The 21776-nt window shown below is 34.0% G+C and overlaps 1 protein-coding gene across 1 annotated transcript; it reads left to right on the forward strand.

Annotated features, from left to right (window-relative positions):
* Positions 1 to 19544: 19544 nt before the first annotated feature.
* Positions 19545 to 19937, forward strand: LOC128984877 (venom allergen 3-like). Its single transcript, XM_054404247.1, has one exon. It carries the CDS (start codon positions 19545 to 19547, stop codon positions 19935 to 19937), a length of 393 nt encoding a protein of 130 aa, XP_054260222.1.
* The last annotated feature ends 1839 nt before the right edge of the window (positions 19938 to 21776 follow it).

Consider the following 21776-nt stretch of genomic DNA (forward strand, 5'->3'; position numbering starts at 1 on the left):
ACTATATGAAAGAGACAGGCAAGTTTTAAGTTATTTCCAGACAAATTGACTCCTTAATTAATATTTATTTTGTATAAAAACTAGTTTTTTTCATCTGCAAAATAGTTTCCAATTAGGTAACAGGTTTTTTGAGAAAATTAAATAATTCCGAGTTATTTAGCACTGAAAATCGTAGATGAAACCAGTTGTTAATAGATATAAATAACTGAATCTTTTATGTAAAATCTTATCATTGAGTCGATTTTACTAACACATATAAATAACATAGCTTTAAGTTCTTTTTGTAATACATAATTTCAAATATTGTTTAATACGTTAAAAAAATAAACTTATAAAATATATTTTAAACATAAATAGAGCAAATGTGTAAAATACAAGATGTCTCATTACAGTAAAAATACTCGTAAAAACGCAGATTATTACGAGTTTAAGTATTCAGGTTCACTGTTTAAAAGCTTTTTAAAAGGCAAGATTACGACTTGCACGATATCTTGGTGCTTTTTTGTACTAGAGAAGCGAAAAGCTTTTTAAAAGGCAAGATTACAACTTGCAAGATATCTTGGTGCTGTTTTTTGTACTAGAGAAGCGAAAATCTTTTTGAAAGGCAAGATTACGACTTGCACGATATCTTGGTGCTTATTTTTGTACTACAGCAACGAGCTTAAGGGTCGATAACGTTTTCCGCTATATACAGGGTGTCCAAAAAGTCCCGGGTAGGTTAAATATTTTTCGAAATATTTTAAATATAGCTAAAAAAAACTGCACAAAGTTACGTAAAAATCTATTTGATCACATTTTCAGTGATCCCCTACTTCTTTAGGGGGACGGAATACAATCTCCTTTCCGTCCAGGAGTCAGAAGAAAATCCGTATATTGCAGTTGTAAATAAAACATTCACAAAATCCTCATATTAGATCATAAATTTAAATACAGTAGGTACATACTTGAATTTTTTGGGATTGCATTTCTGTTTCGCTTAGTTAACTGTGCATATTTGTATTACCTTAAGTACAAGGAAGGGATGGGTAAATTTTGCATATAAATCCAAACCAGTAGTTGTGATGGTAATATTTCAAATGAATCTCAATTCAGTATCTCTTGTACGGCTAAACAAGCATTTTTGAAACCTCTCAATTTTGAAACCTACCGATGGAATCCTATCATGGTAGGTTTACTCGTCTTGAAAAGAATAAAACAACAACTTGATTTGTTATTCTTTTGTAAATTTCTTCTTCCACTCATATTTTTCAAAATTTAATTGAAAATAATTATTTTAAACTTTAATACTCCAGTAACCCATTTTCCCAGTTTTGTTTTACAATGTTGTTGACAGTTCTAGCATAGATTAAAAGAAGTGGCTATACTCTTTTTATCTATGGCTCTAGTTATAATGAACATTCAAGAAATCAGATGTGTGGATTTAGGTCACTGAGACCTTTACAGAAAAAGAAATCCGCAGTGAATGTAAGCAATCCGCAATCCTCATTGAAATGCAAAAGTCGTAAAAGAGTTTATACAGGTAGGAAACAATCCGTTTCAGTGATTGATTCCACTTCCGGTGGAAGTTCAGTGATTGCGAAGCTGATACGATTGACAGGAACGTGAGGAGGTTGAAATATTTTTCACGTTCTGTAAAATATACAACGGAAGTCCGTATCGTTTCAACCATGTTTCAGGGTCGATACTACGTCTTCAGTGTATAAGGTGTAGCGTTGGGTATAAAATTTAACCGCTACTAAGATAACTCCCCAATTATTTTTAAAATTATTTCTTTTTAAAATTAAAATCTACTAATTTGCATTTAAGGTTAAACAGTTTCAAATTGCCCATTTAATTAGCAGCATATTATTAAATAAACTGTGTTTATTTATTATTTACTACTGTGCTTACACTTTTTAAAATAGTATATTTTTTACTCTGCTAATATTTAGTATCAGTAAAAACTCTGTTTTTCAATATATTACAATTAGATCAAGAGAACAACAAAGACCAAATTTGCGAATAACAAAAGACAAAACTATATAAAAATATATTATTGTATATTAAGCACTGCACATAGTCACAACTCGTCCATATACCATACCAGTGTGGCCAACTGAACAAAGCACATATTCCTGGGATTTGCTCGTCACATGTAAATCTGTACCTTTCTATTGTCACGGTCAAAGGGATATCTCCATGTTAACCTCTCTTGTATGTGTTCCGATTGAAAAAACAATATGTATGTATTCCGTATGTTGTATAATCATGAAAAAAATCCTCAAAAAATGCAAGCAATGTAACTTTTTAGTTGGAACTTTTGGGATATAAAAATGCAATTTTTAATCAGAGCACACTGATTAAAAATGCAAATTAAATATGTATAGTCTGTGTGATGGAACCGGCCCGGGTCAGTTCTCGGGTATACGAAGAGTCAGAAGACAGGTTCCACCATATAGAGTATAGTTATCCAACAAACAAGATGGTCAATACAAGCTGTGTAATCTGAGATGCGTTTACTGATCCGTAGGTAATGTGTTTGAGAAGATTTTGTTGTCAAACTTTACAAATGATTGATAACTCAGGGAATATTAGAATTTTCTGTTTTCTCCCCGTCAGATAGTTCCCTTAGGGTTAATTTATTTTTAAATATACAGAACACTAAGCTACATGAAAAATGGGATATTTCTTTTGACTATTAATACAACTTCTGTATCCAATAGTCAATAATATTTCTTAAAATAAAATAGTATTAAATTTATTTTTAATACCAAAGAATGGTTCAGACTTGATGATGCCAAACTTCCGCCCACCATTAAATATTAATACCATCATAGTGTAATGTCCATCAAGCCATTAAGTAACTTCCCGTGCCGGAAGTCCGTGGTTTGTACCGGAGTCATGTAAAGTTACTGGGACAAGTCAGTATGATTATCGTCAGTCTATCCTTGTTACTAAGTTTGAAAGCTAACTTATCATGAAGATGAAGACTGTGATCTGTTATAGATCATAGGGTAACCAGTTTGTAAATTTAAAGCTACCAGCACAGTATTTCAATGAATGTATTACTGATCATCCATGGAAAACTAATCACTGATCACTGACTCAAAGTTTCACACGCTGATAGAATGGAAAATACTGTGAGATTTTACCAAAATTGTTTAAGTGACTTTGAATAAAATATACTTTTGTTTTTTTTCTTCAACCCAAACTTAAATGTCTCTTATGACTCGTATTAGATTCATTCATTAAAAATAGGTAACATTTATAAAAAATTTGAAAATTTGGCATGTTTATGTATTTAGTAGTAACTTACCCCTTTCCCATAAACAGATCTTGCTGGTTCGCCAACTAATTCAAGTTCATCCAGCTTTTACCTTCAAGCCAAATTTCATCAACTTCAAGCCAAAATTATTTACTCGAGCTATCAAGTTCAGGGACGTGAAAGAATTGTGTGTATGGCCTCTAAGGACATCATAATGAAAAAGTAAATCGGTCCCGGGTCTAGCTCTTACCGTGCCACCAACGGTAATAACAACTTAACTATAGAGCAATTTGATAATACTTAAAATTGGTTTTACATGTGGTTTTATGTCATGTGCTTATTGATTATTCGGTTTTCACACCATCATTCAATTCCCACGTACAATTAGTTTGACTCTACGGCAATGACAGCCAGACACCGGCGAGGACGTGTTGTTGTTGTTAGTTATGATTAGAGATATCATGTCGTATTGTGTGTGACTTGTGCTAATGTAAATAAGTGATTGAGACATGATACTGCCCTATAAATTGTGCTGCCAAACTTTCAGTGAAAATATAGTCCGCTCACTGTACGTTTACGGATGAAAGTTAATAGACTTTCATTTTGTGTTTTAGAATCTTAAAATTTCAATTGAAAAATTATCAACACTAAGAAACCTCCTAAAAATTCTGATTTGTTTTGAGCTGAAAAACATACAAGGGTTTCTTTTTATCGTTGACATTAAAATATAGTTCATCGCAGTTTAGTTGTATATAAGCAGAAATAAGGGTGGAATGAGGCATCTCCGTCATTTCCAGAGGGTTGGTACTCAAGCCAGCGGCCCACCCCTTTAGTGTTATCCTAATTACTGCTTCAAAAATATTAACTGGATTAGTTTGCTTGATAAAGACCATATGTACATCCCCCGCCACAGCATACCTGTAGACTATGAGGATTTCCAATTACCTGGTTGGATTTTAACAAAAATATTCCCCTAAAATAGTCAGATTGATATTATTTTTAAATAACATAAATTTTAATTAGTACTTAGGTTTGCTGCTGCACGTAAGTTAATAAGATGTGTTTTTTTAAAGAAATGTTGAAAGCACATACATACATATATTATGTATTCACTATGCTAAACTAAAATCAAAACCTAAAATATGTAATCAAACATGTAAAATTATTTATTTTTATAATCCACAGAAACTACACAGTATATAAGTACAGGTTAAGTGTAAGAAAGGGCCATGTGGCCCTGTAAAAATAAATATTTGTTATGAATTTTTACATAAAAAACCACTGTTTACTTTTATAGACATAAAATGTATAAACATTGTAATTTCTTTTTTTAATCTTATCAGCGAAAATTATCAAACAAAATTATAAAATCATCAACATTTTCTAGCAGTTAGCCTTGTCAGTAATAGAAAAGCTGTATGTTAAGAAAAATACATCCAATCGATCTTACAAATCTAGTAAAATATTTTTATAACACATTTTGTTTTGTATTTTAGTGCATTCGTTGGAGTGTAATTAACTCATGTTGAATTGTCAAGACATTTACTTATTGTTCTAGTATAGAACAGATTGTAAATAAAATACTTGTTAAAAAATCCCCGGACACATAATATTAGAGCAACTCCCTTAAGTTTCATCAAGATCGGATGCTCGGTTTGGTGTTATTGATACGTGTAACTACAATTCATCAGTGAAATATGCCCTAAATATTTTTTTCGAGTACACAGGGAAGTTGCTTGGGAAACGGTGACACTTACGATTTCGGTTCTGGCGAAGAAGTATGTGACTTTATGTTTAATGGCAATGTTGACTCGGGTCATTACAGCGTTATAAAGCTTTATCATTAACTCCAGGGTGTGAAAAGTACAAAAAGAAAAAGAAAAGGTAATCCTTAACCGGGCGTAAAAAGACATACAAAACGAAAAAAACATGTAGAGAACCATCAAACCAAACAAGTAAAGAGCAGTAATGTTGTTAAATGTGCTCTGGAAGTCCCTACAAAAAAACGCCAACTCTTTTGAATTGGGGTCGTTAAATTGGATTCGTCACTACTGCAAATCTATGAATTTAGAGTCAGATCAGACTAACAGGGACACAATTATATTCTCCTTATGTTGTCACAAGAGGAAGGTAAAATGAGCTCCTTATCAACATTTTGAGTTTATGGAAAAGCTTATCAATGGGGCTACAGCGACTATAAATAAAGTAGTAAGGGTCAAAAGAAAAAACAACTATTTGAATAATATACTATCACACAACTCTGCATTTGAAATGGCGAGTTCTGAGTCACACTTGCATAAATATCTTTCTGGTAGGTAGTGGTAGTCTATATAATTTTAAGATCCGGGACTCCATTTACCATCGGATTGGACCGTTAATACCCTCTAACATTGAATCAAAGTATGCCCAACTTTATATATACGACGTAAACACAGCTGTTACTCACAGAATGGGTCAAAGATTCGTGAAATGCGACCCACTGCTGATGCGTGATTTACATGTAAGTGACTATATTTATTCCATACAACAAATGTAATAAACAAAAAACAGTTTAAAGTGTAACTCTAATTAATATAAAACATTAATTTGGTTAAACTAATATATATTGGTTTGATTAACATAAAATAGTTTATACAGGCCAACTATCACTTCTATTTCATGTAAAAACTTAAGCAGCCCCTAAATAAAATACAAAGATAAACAGTATTTGTTAATTGTTATGTCTTTTATTGCTGACAATATTCCCGTGGCGGAGCACGGGCGGTTGACCAGTTGTTATTATTATAAGCCAATTATCGGTCTCAAGAGACACGACTCTCGGCTTTGCAAATAATGACTATTTAGTTTGTGAGGAGTTTTACTTACAACACTCACATACCAAGTGAGGTAGCCTTAGATTTAGACACCATAATTCACTGCGAGAGTCAATGGTTACAAAGGGATATTTGTTAAATACCACGGCTTTAATTTGAAAAACATTTACACCATTATCAATATATAGCTTGTTATCTATCTTTTTAGCTCAAGCCAATTTTGTTACTAATTTGTATACACTTGATATTAGTAGTTAAAGTAAACTACAGTGGATAAATAGCCGGGACAAAGCAAACTGCTAGCGCTACATTTGTGAGTGGCGAACGCACAAACTACTTGGGCAGTTTCCTCTCATCGCTGTCAGGATGCGCTAGCTGTATCGGTCCTTGCTCTTTAGTTGAGACAGAAGAAATACTTCATCTATGGTTGAGATAAAACTATTGAGATTAATAAACAATACCCCCGCCGTAGCAATCCTGCAGACCAAGCGAATCCCCATTTTCCTGATTAGACTTTCAAAAAGATTGTCCTTTATATATTACTTTTAACGAGTACTTAGGTTTGCTAATACAGGGAAGGTAATAACGTGTTTGATAGTGAAATATTAATAGTTTTGTTAGAAGTAAATTTTTCAAATACGGTCAAAATGTTCGTAAACAAGCTAACTACAAAAGTGTTGTTATTCTTCTTCAAAATAACAGTTTTATTTTTATTTTAGCTGTTATAAACAACAGTTTAAAACAGTTCAAAATAATAAATTATGTGTTTTTAAGCCCTTCAAAATTGTTTCGAGAGAAATTGGGAAACGTAATGTTTTAGGGGTCGAAAATGGGAAACTCCCATTTTCAGTTGTACTTATTTACTTAGTTTTAAAAGGTAACAGGCACAACAAACCTGCATGCAAGGGCGGTCCCAGGGGGGGGTCAGGGGGGTCATGACCCCCCCCCAAAATATTTTTTATATACATAAACTATTATACCAGGGAAACATTAATAATTTTTATTGCAAATGGTTTTAAAAAATTTAAATTCGTTGTAGTCTTTACACTTGTAGCGAACGAAAGGACTAATTACAAAGTCTAACCTAAAACTTGGGATCGTTCAAGTCTGACTATGCTTTTGTACGTTATGAAAAGTAGGGAAGATCGGCAGACAACGGACGCTTTCAGCTATATATGGCAACGGCAGTGTTCGATGCTGGCGTTCGACGTTCGGCAGCATTCTTCTTCTTATTTAATTTTTCGGCATTTAATGTTGTACTGTAATTCATTTTAACTCAGATGATTGAAAACTTGAATTGGGTATTGGATAAAGAAAAGAAGTTGTATCAATAGTCAAAGTTTGAAAGGTAGTTGAATATTAATTTATCTGAGTTCAGCGTTAGGAATTTGTAATTACAGTAATGTAATTCAATGATTACCGTAGCAAATTTCAAAACTTACAATATTAAATAGTATTCATATTTAGAGCACCTGACATCATATTTAAGAACACAACCCAATAGCATGTTGCTAGCCACAAAACAACAACAAAATGGTAGTGTCTCAGACTTAGATGCGGAAGGGACGGATTTAATTCCCGACCCAACCACAAAAACGTTGCACAAAAACTTTATTCTCACGTTGACCCCTTTAGTCCAGGAGCTGAGGGGGGTTGAGCATGCATGAAAGTAGTACGCAATGTTATTGCTGATTATTGTAATATGGACTGTGGTGATCAAAATTACGTATGTCGCCTATTTCAAAAGTGGTCGATAAGGTGGGGGGGAGGGGGCAAACATGGCGGTTTGCGCTATGCGTTAAAACGCTGATAGTTCGAAAACGGTTAAAGATAGAACATCGGTTAAAACGTCGTTGTAATCCTAAAAATGTGGACAACAATAATGGTCATTGGGTCCGAGGTCGTATCTCTATAAATAAACAAGTTATTGTATAAAATATGTAAAAATGGCCTTTTCGTGTAGATTTTTTACCGAAAGTATAATTAATTTGTGAGTGTCGCAAAGAAGTAATATCAAATATCTTTGCTGATAGTTGTAATATGGACTGTGGTGATACAAAATACGCATGTCGCCTACTTTTCAGGTGGTCGAGAACTTGGGGGGAGGGGGGCAAAGATGGCGGAACGCGCTATACATCGAAATGACTGTAGCTCGAGAACGGTACGAGATAGGACATCGGTTAAAACGTATTTTTAATCCAAAAAATATTACCAATAGAAAAGGTCATTGGGTAAAAAGTCGTATCTTAACTAATAAAAAAGTTATAACAATAATAAGTTTAACAAAATCTACATCGAACAGCTATTTTTTTCGAAAATCGTATGGATTGTTGATAAATAATAGTGTAATTACTTAATTACTCGGCTAAATATTAACTAGATGCATTTTCTTATAAGAAAAAAATACATTATTACGAATACATTTGGTTTAAAATGTAAAACACGGCCTCCAAACTACATATAATACTTGGGGTTTCGCCGCATCAAATGCAATCAAATGCATAATACAGACTACCACTACAAATCCAATTTTAATTATTATAATGTTGTAGGTTATTAAATCCACATATGTTACACAATATGATTATGTAACAGATTCTTATTTAATACAGTTATATGAAATAAAAAACATTACTACAAAAGTAAATACCTTATAATAAAAAATACGGCAAATCTCTTCATTCTATCCATAACAATTACACTGGTTGTTCATATTTTTTGTTGAATTTAAATAGGTACCTTTTTAATTTCTCTTAGCACTTGTAATACAAATAAAAAATTGTAAATATTTTCTTTGATACAAATGTATATACATCCATATATAATTAATGCATGAGAGCGGTCAAGAAATTTAAAAAGTTTATGGTGTTTATATTTACAATGGAATTAAACTACTATATATTATATTTCATATTTAATTATTATCTTATTTGTTTGATTATTTATTTATCATTATTTCATTTATATACGCAGTGTATAATGAAATACAAAATACAAACAATCATTATTTTAAAAACAGCAGCAATTATAACGCAACCTAACGGACGAACCCCAAGGCGTTTGGAGGCCGTGTTTTACATTTTAAACCATATGTATTCGTAATAATATATTTTTTTATTATAAGAAAATGCATCTAGTTAATATTTAGCCGAGTAATTAAGTAATTACACTATTATTTATCAACAATCCATACGATTTTCGAAAAAAATAGCTGTACGATGTAGATTTTGTTAAACTTATTATTGTTATAAGTTTTTTATTAGGTAAGATACGACTTTTTACCCAATGACCTTTTCTATTGGTAATATTTTTTGGATTAAAAATACGTTTTAACCGATGTCCTATCTCGTACCGTTCTCGAGCTACAGTCATTTCGATGTATAGCGCGTTCCGCCATCTTTGCCCCCCTCCCCCCAAGTTCTCGACCACCTGAAAAGTAGGCGACATGCGTATTTTGTATCACCACAGTCCATATTACAACTATCAGCAAAGATATTTGATATTACTTCTTTGCGACACTCACAAATTAATTATACTTTCGGTAAAAAATCTACACGAAAAGGCCATTTTTACATATTTTATACAATAACTTGTTTATTTATAGAGATACGACCTCGGACCCAATGACCATTATTGTTGTCCACATTTTTAGGATTACAACGACGTTTTAACCGATGTTCTATCTTTAACCGTTTTCGAACTATCAGCGTTTTAACGCATAGCGCAAACCGCCATGTTTGCCCCCTCCCCCCCCACCTTATCGACCACTTTTGAAATAGGCGACATACGTAATTTTGATCACCACAGTCCATATTACAATAATCAGCAATAACATTGCGTACTACTTTCATGCATGCTCAACCCCCCTCAGCTCCTGGACTACTTGTAAAATGCCACTGGCACTGGCGTATAAAAAAATGAGAATGCTGAGAACCAATTCTTCAGGCGGTAGCAGTGACGGGACGCCGACGCAACGTTAGTTGGGTAGTGTACTTTATAGGTTAACTGTTGCTTACTGGGCAGGTATAATGCAGTCGTGTTTGGTGCAAGTTCTTAAACACTTCTTAGATAAAATAAGTTCTCTTTTTTGAAATCTTGGTCTGATTTTGGACATTTTCTGTTTAGTATGCACATCAGCACCAGTTGGAAGGGTGTTTTCGTAAATCATTATAATGCTTGAATGTGTTGTAATGTTGCGGTATTCCTTTGATATTAAAACCACAAGTCTCAATAATACAAAAACATGACATTATACAAGTTTATTTTTAGACATTTCTTTGACCTTTAAATAAACTGGGAAGCTTGAACACATTAAACTAGGTCCTCAAAATAGCTTAAAAACCACTCATTTTAGCACGTTATTTCCAAATTTTTCCCGGGGGGGAACCCCCGTACCCCCCTCCTTTACTGGGGGGTATTCCATACCCCCCAGGCCCCCCGGTGACCCCCCCCCCAAAATATATGTCTAGGACCGCCCTTGCCTGCATGATAAGTTCTTTGCTAGATCTTCACTAAAATTTCTACTTTAATATTACATATCTATTTTCTAATTTTCTATTCTACGTTTGTAACATTACTTCTAACAAGTGCTTAGGTTTGCTTATACAGGGAAGACAATAAACAGCTCAATTATTTGTTTTTTAAGCTCTTCTAAATGGTTTAGAAAGAAATTTAATGTTTTGAGGGCCGAAAATAGGAAAAACCATATTTACCCCGTTCCCATGGACCATGCACTTATGGTTCGAGAAATGTTTTGATTAAACAGAGGCTTAGTTGGTTTACACGTTTGGACCAAATTGAAATTTTATCAAACTCGAATGATTTTTGCTTGAGTTACCGTGCTAACGTATACACAGATCTAACTTATAGAATTTGAACGGATGGTGTTTTTGGCCCCTGGGGACCTCAAAACGTAAAAAGTAAATCGGTCCCAGGACAAGGTCTTACCACTTGACTATTTTTGGCCCTAGGGATGTAAAAAACCTGCTCGGTCCCTAAATGACGACGACAGCTTGTATGGACAGCAATACGTAGCTTTCGAACTCAAATAAACGTTTGTAAAACGGCTAAAAACATCGTAGTGTAGTTAAAAATAAATATTTGGTAGACGGTTTACATATTATATTGCGTAAACAAGTTAAATATGAAATCTTTTATGATAATTATATTTAAATAAAGGAAAATCACTACCTGTTACAATATTCATTTTAACAAATGTGTCCTTGCTTTTAAAAGCTTCTTCAAATGGCAGTAAAAGGACGTGCGAAGAGAAACATCATGGTTCTCAAGTCTTTATCCTTTAAGTGAACCTAACAGCAGGATCGCTTATATCCTTTAACTCTGGCTCACAAATAAACAGTTTACAAATACATTCGTATTTAAAATTCACTTAATGTTTTAAGTAATCTTTTGTATCTCTAAATTGTAAAAAATATTGTACGCACTTGTGTTGGGATGATATAGCATGTTCTCTCCTTACTCGACAGTTTCTTTTTCCAAAATTTAATTTATATTTTTCCCCCTTTTGTCTGTAACTGTTCTTGCAACATAGGTTTATTAATTTGTGATTGGGTGAGCTAAGAGACCTAGAAGGTCAGGTTGCAAGTCTCTAATTTAAGTTTTATAATTTTCTTAATGTTCTTGTAAATTTATTTGAAATTGCAAAACATTTTTTCTATGGGCTGTAGATTAAGTTATTTAATCTATTTTATCCCGTTAAGGATAAAAGTAGTTAGGGAATGTTGTTATAGTAGTTTACGCAACGATCACGTAAAGATAATCGGTACTTTCTTGATAAGAGCAACATTCATTATGATCGATTATTTATTTTCGATATATCGATATTTTTGTTTTCCTTTACTGACCATATTCCATTTGTTTTAATATCTTCAAACGCATTCAAATTACAGACAGACAGACAAACAGACATAGCAAATATGTTTAAGTTATACTTGGTTTAACCGAGTTATTGAGTTATAGCTCATTTTAGAGAATAGGATTAAGAACTTATCTTGTTTATGCAAAAATAATAGCCTATATATTTGAAACTAGCTGTGTGCCCGTTCTACGCACGGGGATCTTATAGTAGTCAGTTGAAACCTTCTTATATTAAGATTAAGAGCAGCAATTAGTTTGCATATTTGCAGATATGCTGGCAAAACTATTATATATAAACCTTCGCAAATACAGTATCTGACAGTTCAAGCCAAAATAAATGCTTCGCAATTAAATGTCACCCGGATCGTTATGGTCCATATGTCCAATGATTAAACTTAAAAATGTTTTATAGATCCATGAAGCGTAGCCCTAAAGTAGGCCTATAATTGAAAGTTACTTTCCACATCGGTTAACTTAAACGTATTTAAAGTACTACCTCAACCTCACCATTTAACACTTTATTCCGGTTGACATTTTCAGTATCAAAGGTGCTCTTGTCCATTCCGTGAAACACTGAGAAATAAGGACATTAATGCGTTACCAACATACAACAAAACAACACAATACAACAATCCAACAAAGGCCACGAACTATTGATACATAAACAATATAAAGGCGTAAACAATTCATGATGGTTTGCCCAACAAATGTTTTACTCAAATAGGTTATCATTTTCTTAGCATACCGGGTAAGCTAAGATTTGGAATCCAGGCAGAAAAAGCAAAACTTATACAGAGTTAAGACATCACTTAAATTGAATACGGACGGCTCTAATAAATAAGGTGCAACACCAACGATATCTAATTTGTAAACTACCGGTTCTAAGGAAAAGAACCAGTACCTACGTAAGAACCTACCTAAGAATTACAGTAAATCGGACCAATTAAATACATTAATATCTAGCTTCGAGGTTATTGATCTCTTGCTTTTGGATTTTCTCGTAAAAAGTTATAGCGTAAACTTATCGGTGTCAGTTTGAAAAAAAGCAACCTTACCCAAACAACTTTTTGTTATTTAATAGATTACGCATTCTCTAAACAATGATTAGTATATCTATTAACATTAGAAGGAAATGTGACGAAAATCACACAATGTTGGGGTTTTGGTCATTTGTAATTTTATTTTTTAAGTAGGTAGGCCATGTATTCTATGGAAAAGTACCGGTATCAAGGATCGTCGTCAAAAAGGTTGTTATGAATAAATATGTAGGCTTACGTACCCAAGATATGAGCTATGGGCCTATTGGCTGTATGGTCCAGCGATTGCATCACACGGTGAGTAGAAACAGAAAGTGACACATTGGAAAAGCGAGTTTAGCACTTCCTCTGTAAAACCTCTGTTACAATCACCCACTGCAGTTGTGATTTTTTACTTTACACTTTACACAATCGCCATTGAAGCGCCGTCAATGAGTGGAAACCTTTTTTGTAAGCTATTGGCGACGATCATTTCAGTGTCACAGCCCTATACAACACTGATTCAAGGTCTTCTTCTTTCTGGTTGTCAAAACTCAAGAAACATTTTATACTCAAAGAATTTCTGGTTCCGATTTGGACGATGTCTAGTTATTTAATTTCATTTACGGTTACACTATTAGACTATATTATTGCACTTGCGATTAATTAAATCCGTTATGTAAGAAAAACGTTTTTAATCTCACTTGGTTGGGATTTGCTTTCAAAACGTGATTCGAAATAGTTGCGGTATTTGTAAACAGCATTTGTAAACATGTCATTGACAGCTAGAAAAAATAATCTTGATCCGAACAGCTGTTCGTTATTTCATAGACGATTCTGTGATAAAAATTGAACGAAAATTTGACAAAAATCGCACAAAACTGCATTTTTGAACGTCCATAATTTTATTTACAAAGTAGTGAGGCTATATTTAAATCACTAAAGACACTCTCGCCAATCCAGTGAATACATTAAAATGACTTGGATCTTGATAGGTACTCTGGTTTTCACGGAGAAGATTGCGTAAAATGCCATCTTGAGTGTTACAGACAAAGGGACAGACAGACAGACAGAAATTGAGATAAGACTTGTTTCTGCTTCTTTAATGTATAAAACGTAAAAATAACCTAAAAGTATATAATTCTGAGCAATGTACGGACAAAACTCTAATTTTATTTATATAGATGAAACTATTCTAAACTAACATAACATAACTAATAAAACTTGCTGTAGGCTAAATTAATTGCCGTTTCAAAATTCCGTTTGATAACAGAAAAGCTGGCATATGGGGAATAGGCTATCAAACGGAATTTTGAAATTTTACAGCAATTTGGGTTAGTTTAGAACAGTTTCATTTCAATATATTTTTTATTGTTTGTTGATATTGGACAAAATGTATTTATCGTAGTTGTCAGCTGATAAGTTTCAATTTGTTAACATCAATATATCGAATAAAAAATAAAAAATCTATATATCGTAAAGAAATCATTAATAATAATGAATGTTCCCTTTAACAGGAAAGTTGTGCCCTTAAAACTTTGACGAGATGTCACCTCACGTTCCTGCATCTTCTGCCGGTTTTAGGCTAGGTTTTACCTTCCCTGTGTAACAGAAAACCTAAAAAGTAGGTACAGTACTTCTAACGAAACGCGCGCTCCTGCGGAGATGAGAGGCAACTGGCCTAGTAGTTCGTGTATTCGTCGCTAAGTGTAGCGCTAGCAGTTTGCTTTGTCACCGCTATACGAAATACTTTTTTAAAAATAAACAGTGTTATTTAAGAAAGACATCTTTATATCAGTTGACTCTCGCAGTGAAGTTGGGTATCTAAAAACAAGACTACCTCACTTAATTTACGGACGTTTTTTCTTGATTCTTGATTAATTGTTGAGATTGTTTGAGAAGCCGAAAGTTGTGTCTCTTACTTTAGTGAGACCGACGATTGGCTTATACACTATTATAGAAATTTAAAATTATTTAAGTCTACAAATCCATAGTTATTAATTATTATAGGCTACTACTAGAAGTTACCCGGCGGGCGTTGCTGCACTTACAAACCATTATTTTAAATGGTAATTTGTTCTTGTACTATAAGAAATAAAAAATACTAGGTGAATCCCGTCGAAATCGACGGTTACTCTTGACGTTTTACGTAAATTCAGCTAACTGCGATGGATAGAGTGAAGTTATTAAAATCTTAGGGAGGATAAACATAATTATGAGTAAGACGATAGTGTACCTTAAAAAATGTGCCTGGTTGATGAATTCGTTGAATTCAATATTTTCTGTCCTTTCATTGGCTTTAGGTTGCCCAAAAGGCTTTTCAGTAGTCTTACAATTGTTTCTTGTTCATGACTTTTGTTCATGTTAAAGCCTCTTTCACTATATGGGGAAAGGAGTTCATATAATTGGTCTGTCGTCTACATAATATTGGAAAGAGTCAATATTACTAAAATAACTGGTTCTATCTGCTTTGGGAAAATCATTCAGATCGTATTTGGATTGTATAAGTGAATCACCATCTTTGGTAGTAAAAATACAGAATTTTATCAGCGGGATGCGTATTAAAACTTTTTCTTTTTTGTATTTGATACAAATATCTGATTCTCCAGAAAGCAGTAAAATTTTTACTTCTATCCAAGCAATTTTAATTCATTCTCTTGACACATCGACCCATGTATTTAATCCTCCTGTACTTACTTGCTAATTGATTAACTTATGGGGTAGTTTTGCAATGGCCATATCGATCACACAAGGCTGTGCATGTATTTCGTGGATGGAATGAACCATAATTAATTTGACCACAAAATTTCATACTGTAATTTCAAATTGTTTAAGAGCAATAAAGCATAGATTTTTGAACAAAACATTTAAAACGTATCATAAATTCATCATTTTGTTGAAACTATAAAAAACTTGGCATGCAGTGGAGAATCAATTTAAAATCATAAATAATAATGTAAACATTTAATTTTGAAAGTTTCAGTAGACCTTTGAATACAATTTTAATATTAACAGCTGGTTCATTAAAAGTAGTGTAAAATTATCTTCTTCTATCTAATATATAAAATTCTCGTGTCACAGTGTTTGTCTGCAAACTCCTCCGGAACGACTTCACCGATCGTTATGAAATTTGGTGTGTAAATTCTGTAGGTATGCGAATCGGACGTAAACTATTTCCCGTTTCGAAATTCTTAAAAGGGCTCCGCCCCAGTGGCTCTGGAGTTTCCCATGTTAAATGGAATTAATGAATCTTAACAGCTGTTTCAATTAAACAAGTTGGTTCTGTTCTATGATGTTCAATAGCATTTAAGTTACAAGGAATACCAACAGGGTGCAGCACTATTATTTCTTTTACATTCATGACAACAGCTAATTTGCAACCAAAAGGTGAGTGAGCGTAGCGAACGAACTCCAACCTGGAGGCGAGTGAGCGTAGCGAACGACCTAACCTGAAGGCAAGTGAGCGCAGCGAACGAGCTCCAACCTAAAGGTGAGTGAGCGTAGCGAACGAACTTCAACCAGGACGTGATTGAGCGATGCGAACGAGATCATCTTGAAAATTAAACGTATAACTTAGGCGATACGAAGTTCGCCGGGTCAGCTAGTTATATAAATAAAATTAGAGTTTTGTCTGTACATTGCTCAGAATTATATACTTTTAGGTTATTTTTACGTTTTATACATTAAAGAAGCAGAAACGAGTCTTATCTCAATTTCTGTCTGTCTGTCTGTCCCTTTGTCTGTAACACTCAAGATGGCATTTTACGCAATCTTCTCCGTGAAAACCAGAGTACCTATCAAGATCCAAGTCATTTTAATGTATTCACTGGATTGGCGAGAGTGTCTTTAGTGATTTAAATATAGCCTCACTACTTTGTAAATAAAATTACGGACGTTCAAAAATGCAGTTTTGTGCGATTTTTGTCAAATTTTCGTTCAATTTTTATCACAGAATCGTCTATGAAATAACGAACAGCTGTTCGGATCAAGATTATTTTTTCTAGCTGTCAATGACATGTTTACAAATGCTGTTTACAAATACCGCAACTATTTCGAATCACGTTTTGAAAGCAAATCCCAACCAAGTGAGATTAAAAACGTTTTTCTTACATAACGGATTTAATTAATCGCAAGTGCAATAATATAGTCTAATAGTGTAACCGTAAATGAAATTAAATAACTAGACATCGTCCAAATCGGAACCAGAAATTCTTTGAGTATAAAATGTTTCTTGAGTTTTGACAACCAGAAAGAATAAGACCTTGAATCAGTGTTGTATAGGGCTGTGACACTGAAATGATCGTTGCCAATAGCTTACAAAAAAGGTTTCCACTCATTGACGGCGCTTCAATGGCGATTGTGTAAAGTGTAAAGTAAAAAATCACAACTGCAGTGGGTGATTGTAACAGAGGTTTTACAGAGGAAGTGCTAAACTCGCTTTTCCAATGTGTCACTTTCTGTTTCTACTCACCGTGTGATGCAATCGCTGGACCATACAGCCAATAGGCCCATAGCTCATATCTTGGGTACGTAAGCCTACATATTTATTCACTAGCTGTAACCCGCGGGCTTTGCCCCGTTTAACTTCTTAATTTTCAAGATTATCTCGTTCGCATGGCTCAATCAGGTCCTGGTTGAAGTTTGTTCGCTACGCTCACTCACCTTTAGGTTGGAGCTCGTTCGCTACGCTCACTCACCTTTAGGTTGGAGCTCGTTCGCTGCGCTCACTTGCCTTCAGGTTGAAGTTCGTTCGCTACGCTCACTCACCTTTTGGTTGCAAATTAGCTGTTGTCATAAATGTAAAAGAAATAATAGTGCTGAACCCTGTTGGTAATCCTTGTAACTTTAATGCTATTGAACATCATAGAACAGAACCAACTTGTTTAATTGAAACAGCTGATAAGATTCAATAATTCCATTTCTCATAAGGTTAACATGGGAAACTCCAGAGCCACTGGGGCGGAGCCCGAAAGGATTTTTGAAATAAGAATATGCCTATATGTTAATCGGGAATGTGAGCTATCATCATGCCAAATTTCAGCCCAATCCGACCAGTATTTTTCGCGTTCACTTGTCACAAACATACATCCATACATCCATACATCCATACATCTAAACTTTCTCATTTATAATATTAGTAAGATAACAACCTTTTTGACGACGATCCTTGATACCGGTACTTTTCCATAGAATACATGGCCTACCTACTTAAAAAATAAAATTACAAATGACCAAAACCCCAACATTGTGTGATTTTCGTCGCATTTCCTTCTAATGTTAATAGATATACTAATCATTGTTTAGAGAATGCGTAATCTATTAAATAACAAAAAGTTGTTTGGGTAAGGTTGCTTTTTTTCAAACTGACACCGATAAGTTTACGCTATAACTTTTTACGAGAAAATCCAAAAGCAAGAGATCAATAACCTCGAAGCTAGATATTAATGTATTTAATTGGTCCGATTTACTGTAATTCTTAGGTAGGTTCTTACGTAGGTACTGGTTCTTTTCCTTAGAACCGGTAGTTTACAAATTAGATATCGTTGGTGTTGCACCTTATTTATTAGAGCCGTCCGTATTCAATTTAAGTGATGTCTTAACTCTGTATAAGTTTTGCTTTTTCTGCCTGGATTCCAAATCTTAGCTTACCCGGTATGCTAAGAAAATGATAACCTATTTGAGTAAAACATTTGTTGGGCAAACCATCATGAATTGTTTACGCCTTTATATTGTTTATGTATCAATAGTTCGTGGCCTTTGTTGGATTGTTGTATTGTGTTGTTTTGTTGTATGTTGGTAACGCATTAATGTCCTTATTTCTCAGTGTTTCACGGAATGGACAAGAGCACCTTTGATACTGAAAATGTCAACCGGAATAAAGTGTTAAATGGTGAGGTTGAGGTAGTACTTTAAATACGTTTAAGTTAACCGATGTGGAAAGTAACTTTCAATTATAGGCCTACTTTAGGGCTACGCTTCATGGATCTATAAAACATTTTTAAGTTTAATCATTGGACATATGGACCAACACGATCCGGGCGACATTTAATTGCGAAGCATTTATTTTGGCTTGAACTGTCAGATACTGTATTTGCGAAGGTTTATATATAATAGTTTTGCCAGCATATCTGCAAATATGGAAACTAATTGCTGCTCTTAATCTTAATATAAGAAGGTTTCAACTGACTACTATAAGATCCCCGTGCGTAGAACGGGCACACAGCTAGTCCATACTAAAGAAATAAAATGTTGTAACCGAGTATTGTGAACTTGACTTTTTCTCAGAAGTTGGAATATTTCAACGCATCTTTTAAGCTGTTCAATATTTTCACAGGTCCAACGACGATATAATTTGTCAAATGCCGACGATTGAATGTACATATTTTGCCGTGGAAGCCAACCTTCTAGTACAGTATATTCAACGGTATATTATCATCTGATTTGTTTTAATAAATGAATACTACAGCTAATAACTAATTCCAGCTGTGATGTTTGTAATATTTGTAAACAAACAACAATTCCTAAATGAACAGTTGTATTAAAATAAATCAATAACGTGTTTCATAATTAATTATAACATTACTATTCTTAAAAATGAAATCATACTGTGATAAAGTTATAGTGTTTATGCGACAAAAGGTCGCCCAGGGTAAACAGCCAGGGCAACCAGGCGCTGCTAATATGATGAAACTCAAATGGGACTCCGAGTTGGCAGAAATTGCTCAGGCATTCGCTAACGCTTGTGAACGAGATAGTTTGGCCCACGATAAGTGTAGAAACTTAAAGGACGGAACTGAAGTAGGTCAGAATAGCGTGAACGACACTCTTGTTCTAAGAGATGGAGCAAACAGAACTGATCTCTTCTACAGAATGGTGCAGTTGTGGTACGACGAGGTGTCATTGTTTGATTCAAGATTCGTCGACAAATTCACGTTCAGCAACGAAACTAAATTTGTTTTGTCAATAACAATAGGGTTAAAGTGGTGATCAAAGAGATATTTCACAAAACGTTATCCTGTTTATTAAATAAATTTGAGTCTAAAATAAAATTTGCAGCATGGCCAATGCTGTTTTGAAAAAGTAATTCAAGTCTTGTATGTTTTGACATTACATAGTGTTAACAATCATGCCTTAGAGGTTTGTCAATTTTCTTATTTAAGTTGTTTATTTCCGATTTACCTTTACCCTCCTAAGTATTTTTGGTTTATGTTGACAGATCTGGTGCATTATTTTAGATAATGTGCTGTAATAGTGATTTGAAATTTATTTACCTTCTTAAGGGGGGAGTTCAAATAAAAAGTGAAAATCTTTATTTACAAACCAATTTTACTCATACTACACCTTAAGGTGAAGTTAAATAAAACATACAAAAAAAAAACTGGAAAAATTTTTTTTTCCGCTACCCATGGTGGGGGGGGGGATTTTTGCGTATTGCAAGGGTTTGCGAGAACATACATTTCTCAGGTTTTAAAAGTGATAGAGAGTTGTTTTTTTTTTATCTGTTCCTGAGAGTAATACCTACAATCTCTAGCATGGGTTTAAGGAAATTATCTTCTATATAAATAAAGTTAGAGTTTTGTCTGTACATTGCTCAGAATCGTAAATTTTTAGGTTATTTTTACGTTTTATACATTAAAGAAGCCGAAACAAGTCTCATCTAAATTTCTGTCTGTCTGTCTGTCTGTCTTTCTGTCTTTCTGCAACACTCAAGATGGCATTTTACGCAATCTTCTCCAGGAAAACGAGAGTACCTATCAAGACCCAAGTCATTTTAATGTATTCACTGGATTGGCGAGAGTGTCTTTGGCCATTAAAATATGGCCTCACTACTTTGTAATTAAAATTACGGACGTTCAAAAATGCAGTTTTGTGCGATTTTTGTCAAGTTTTCGTCCAATTTTTATCACATAATCATCTATGAAATAACGAACAGCTGTTCGGATCAAGATTATTTTTTCTAGCTGTCACTGAAATGTTTACAAATGTTGTTTACAAACACCGCAACCATTTCCGATCACGTTTTGAAGGCAAATCCCATCCAAGTGAGATTAAAAACGTTTTTCTGACATAACGGATTTAATTAATCGCAAGTGGAATAATATAGTGTAATCGTAAATTAAATAACTAGGCATCATCCAGGTCAGGAACCAGACATTCTTTGTGTATAAAATTGTTCTGGAGTTTTGATAACCAGAAAGAAGATATTGAATCAGTGTTGTATAAGGCTGGCAAACTTAAATTTACTAATGATCGTCACCAATAGCTTAGAAACAAGGTTCCACTCATTGACGACTCTTCAATGGCGGTTGTGTAAAGTGTGAAGTAAAAAATCACAACTGCAGAGGGTGATTGTAACAGAGGGGGAAATATTGAACCGCCACGAGTTTTATGACCGTCCAGAGATACTTGAACCGCCACGATCATTAGAACGGATTATAAGGGTTACTTTCACAGGGTTGAAAAACAGTTGAACTGCCACGCGGGTTCTGCAGGTAGCGAGGGAACTTTTTGAAATATTTATCCCTCCATTATCCCACTTAGATATAGGATGGAATAAGAGTTAAGATATAAGGAACAATAATAAATCAAGCAACAACAAACTGTAGTTATTAGGTTATTAGTACAGGCTATCATAGTACAATAACTCTAGTACAGTTATCATAGTATTATTATATTTAAGTGTATCCAACCTATTTCCAAGCGTACCCAGATTACGTGCATAATAAAACCACGCTGTTTTGTGTTGTTTGGTTTGAATCCTGGTGTGCGCCAAATCATGAATAGTACGACAAAGTATAAACCGTGTGACAAAGTAAGTAAATGCAG

The sequence above is a fragment of the Macrosteles quadrilineatus genome, unplaced genomic scaffold (assembly GCF_028750875.1).
Source record: "Macrosteles quadrilineatus isolate MER2022 unplaced genomic scaffold, UCM_ALF_1.0 Scaffold_2__2_contigs__length_208266976, whole genome shotgun sequence".
Lineage (NCBI taxonomy): Eukaryota > Metazoa > Arthropoda > Insecta > Hemiptera > Cicadellidae > Macrosteles > Macrosteles quadrilineatus.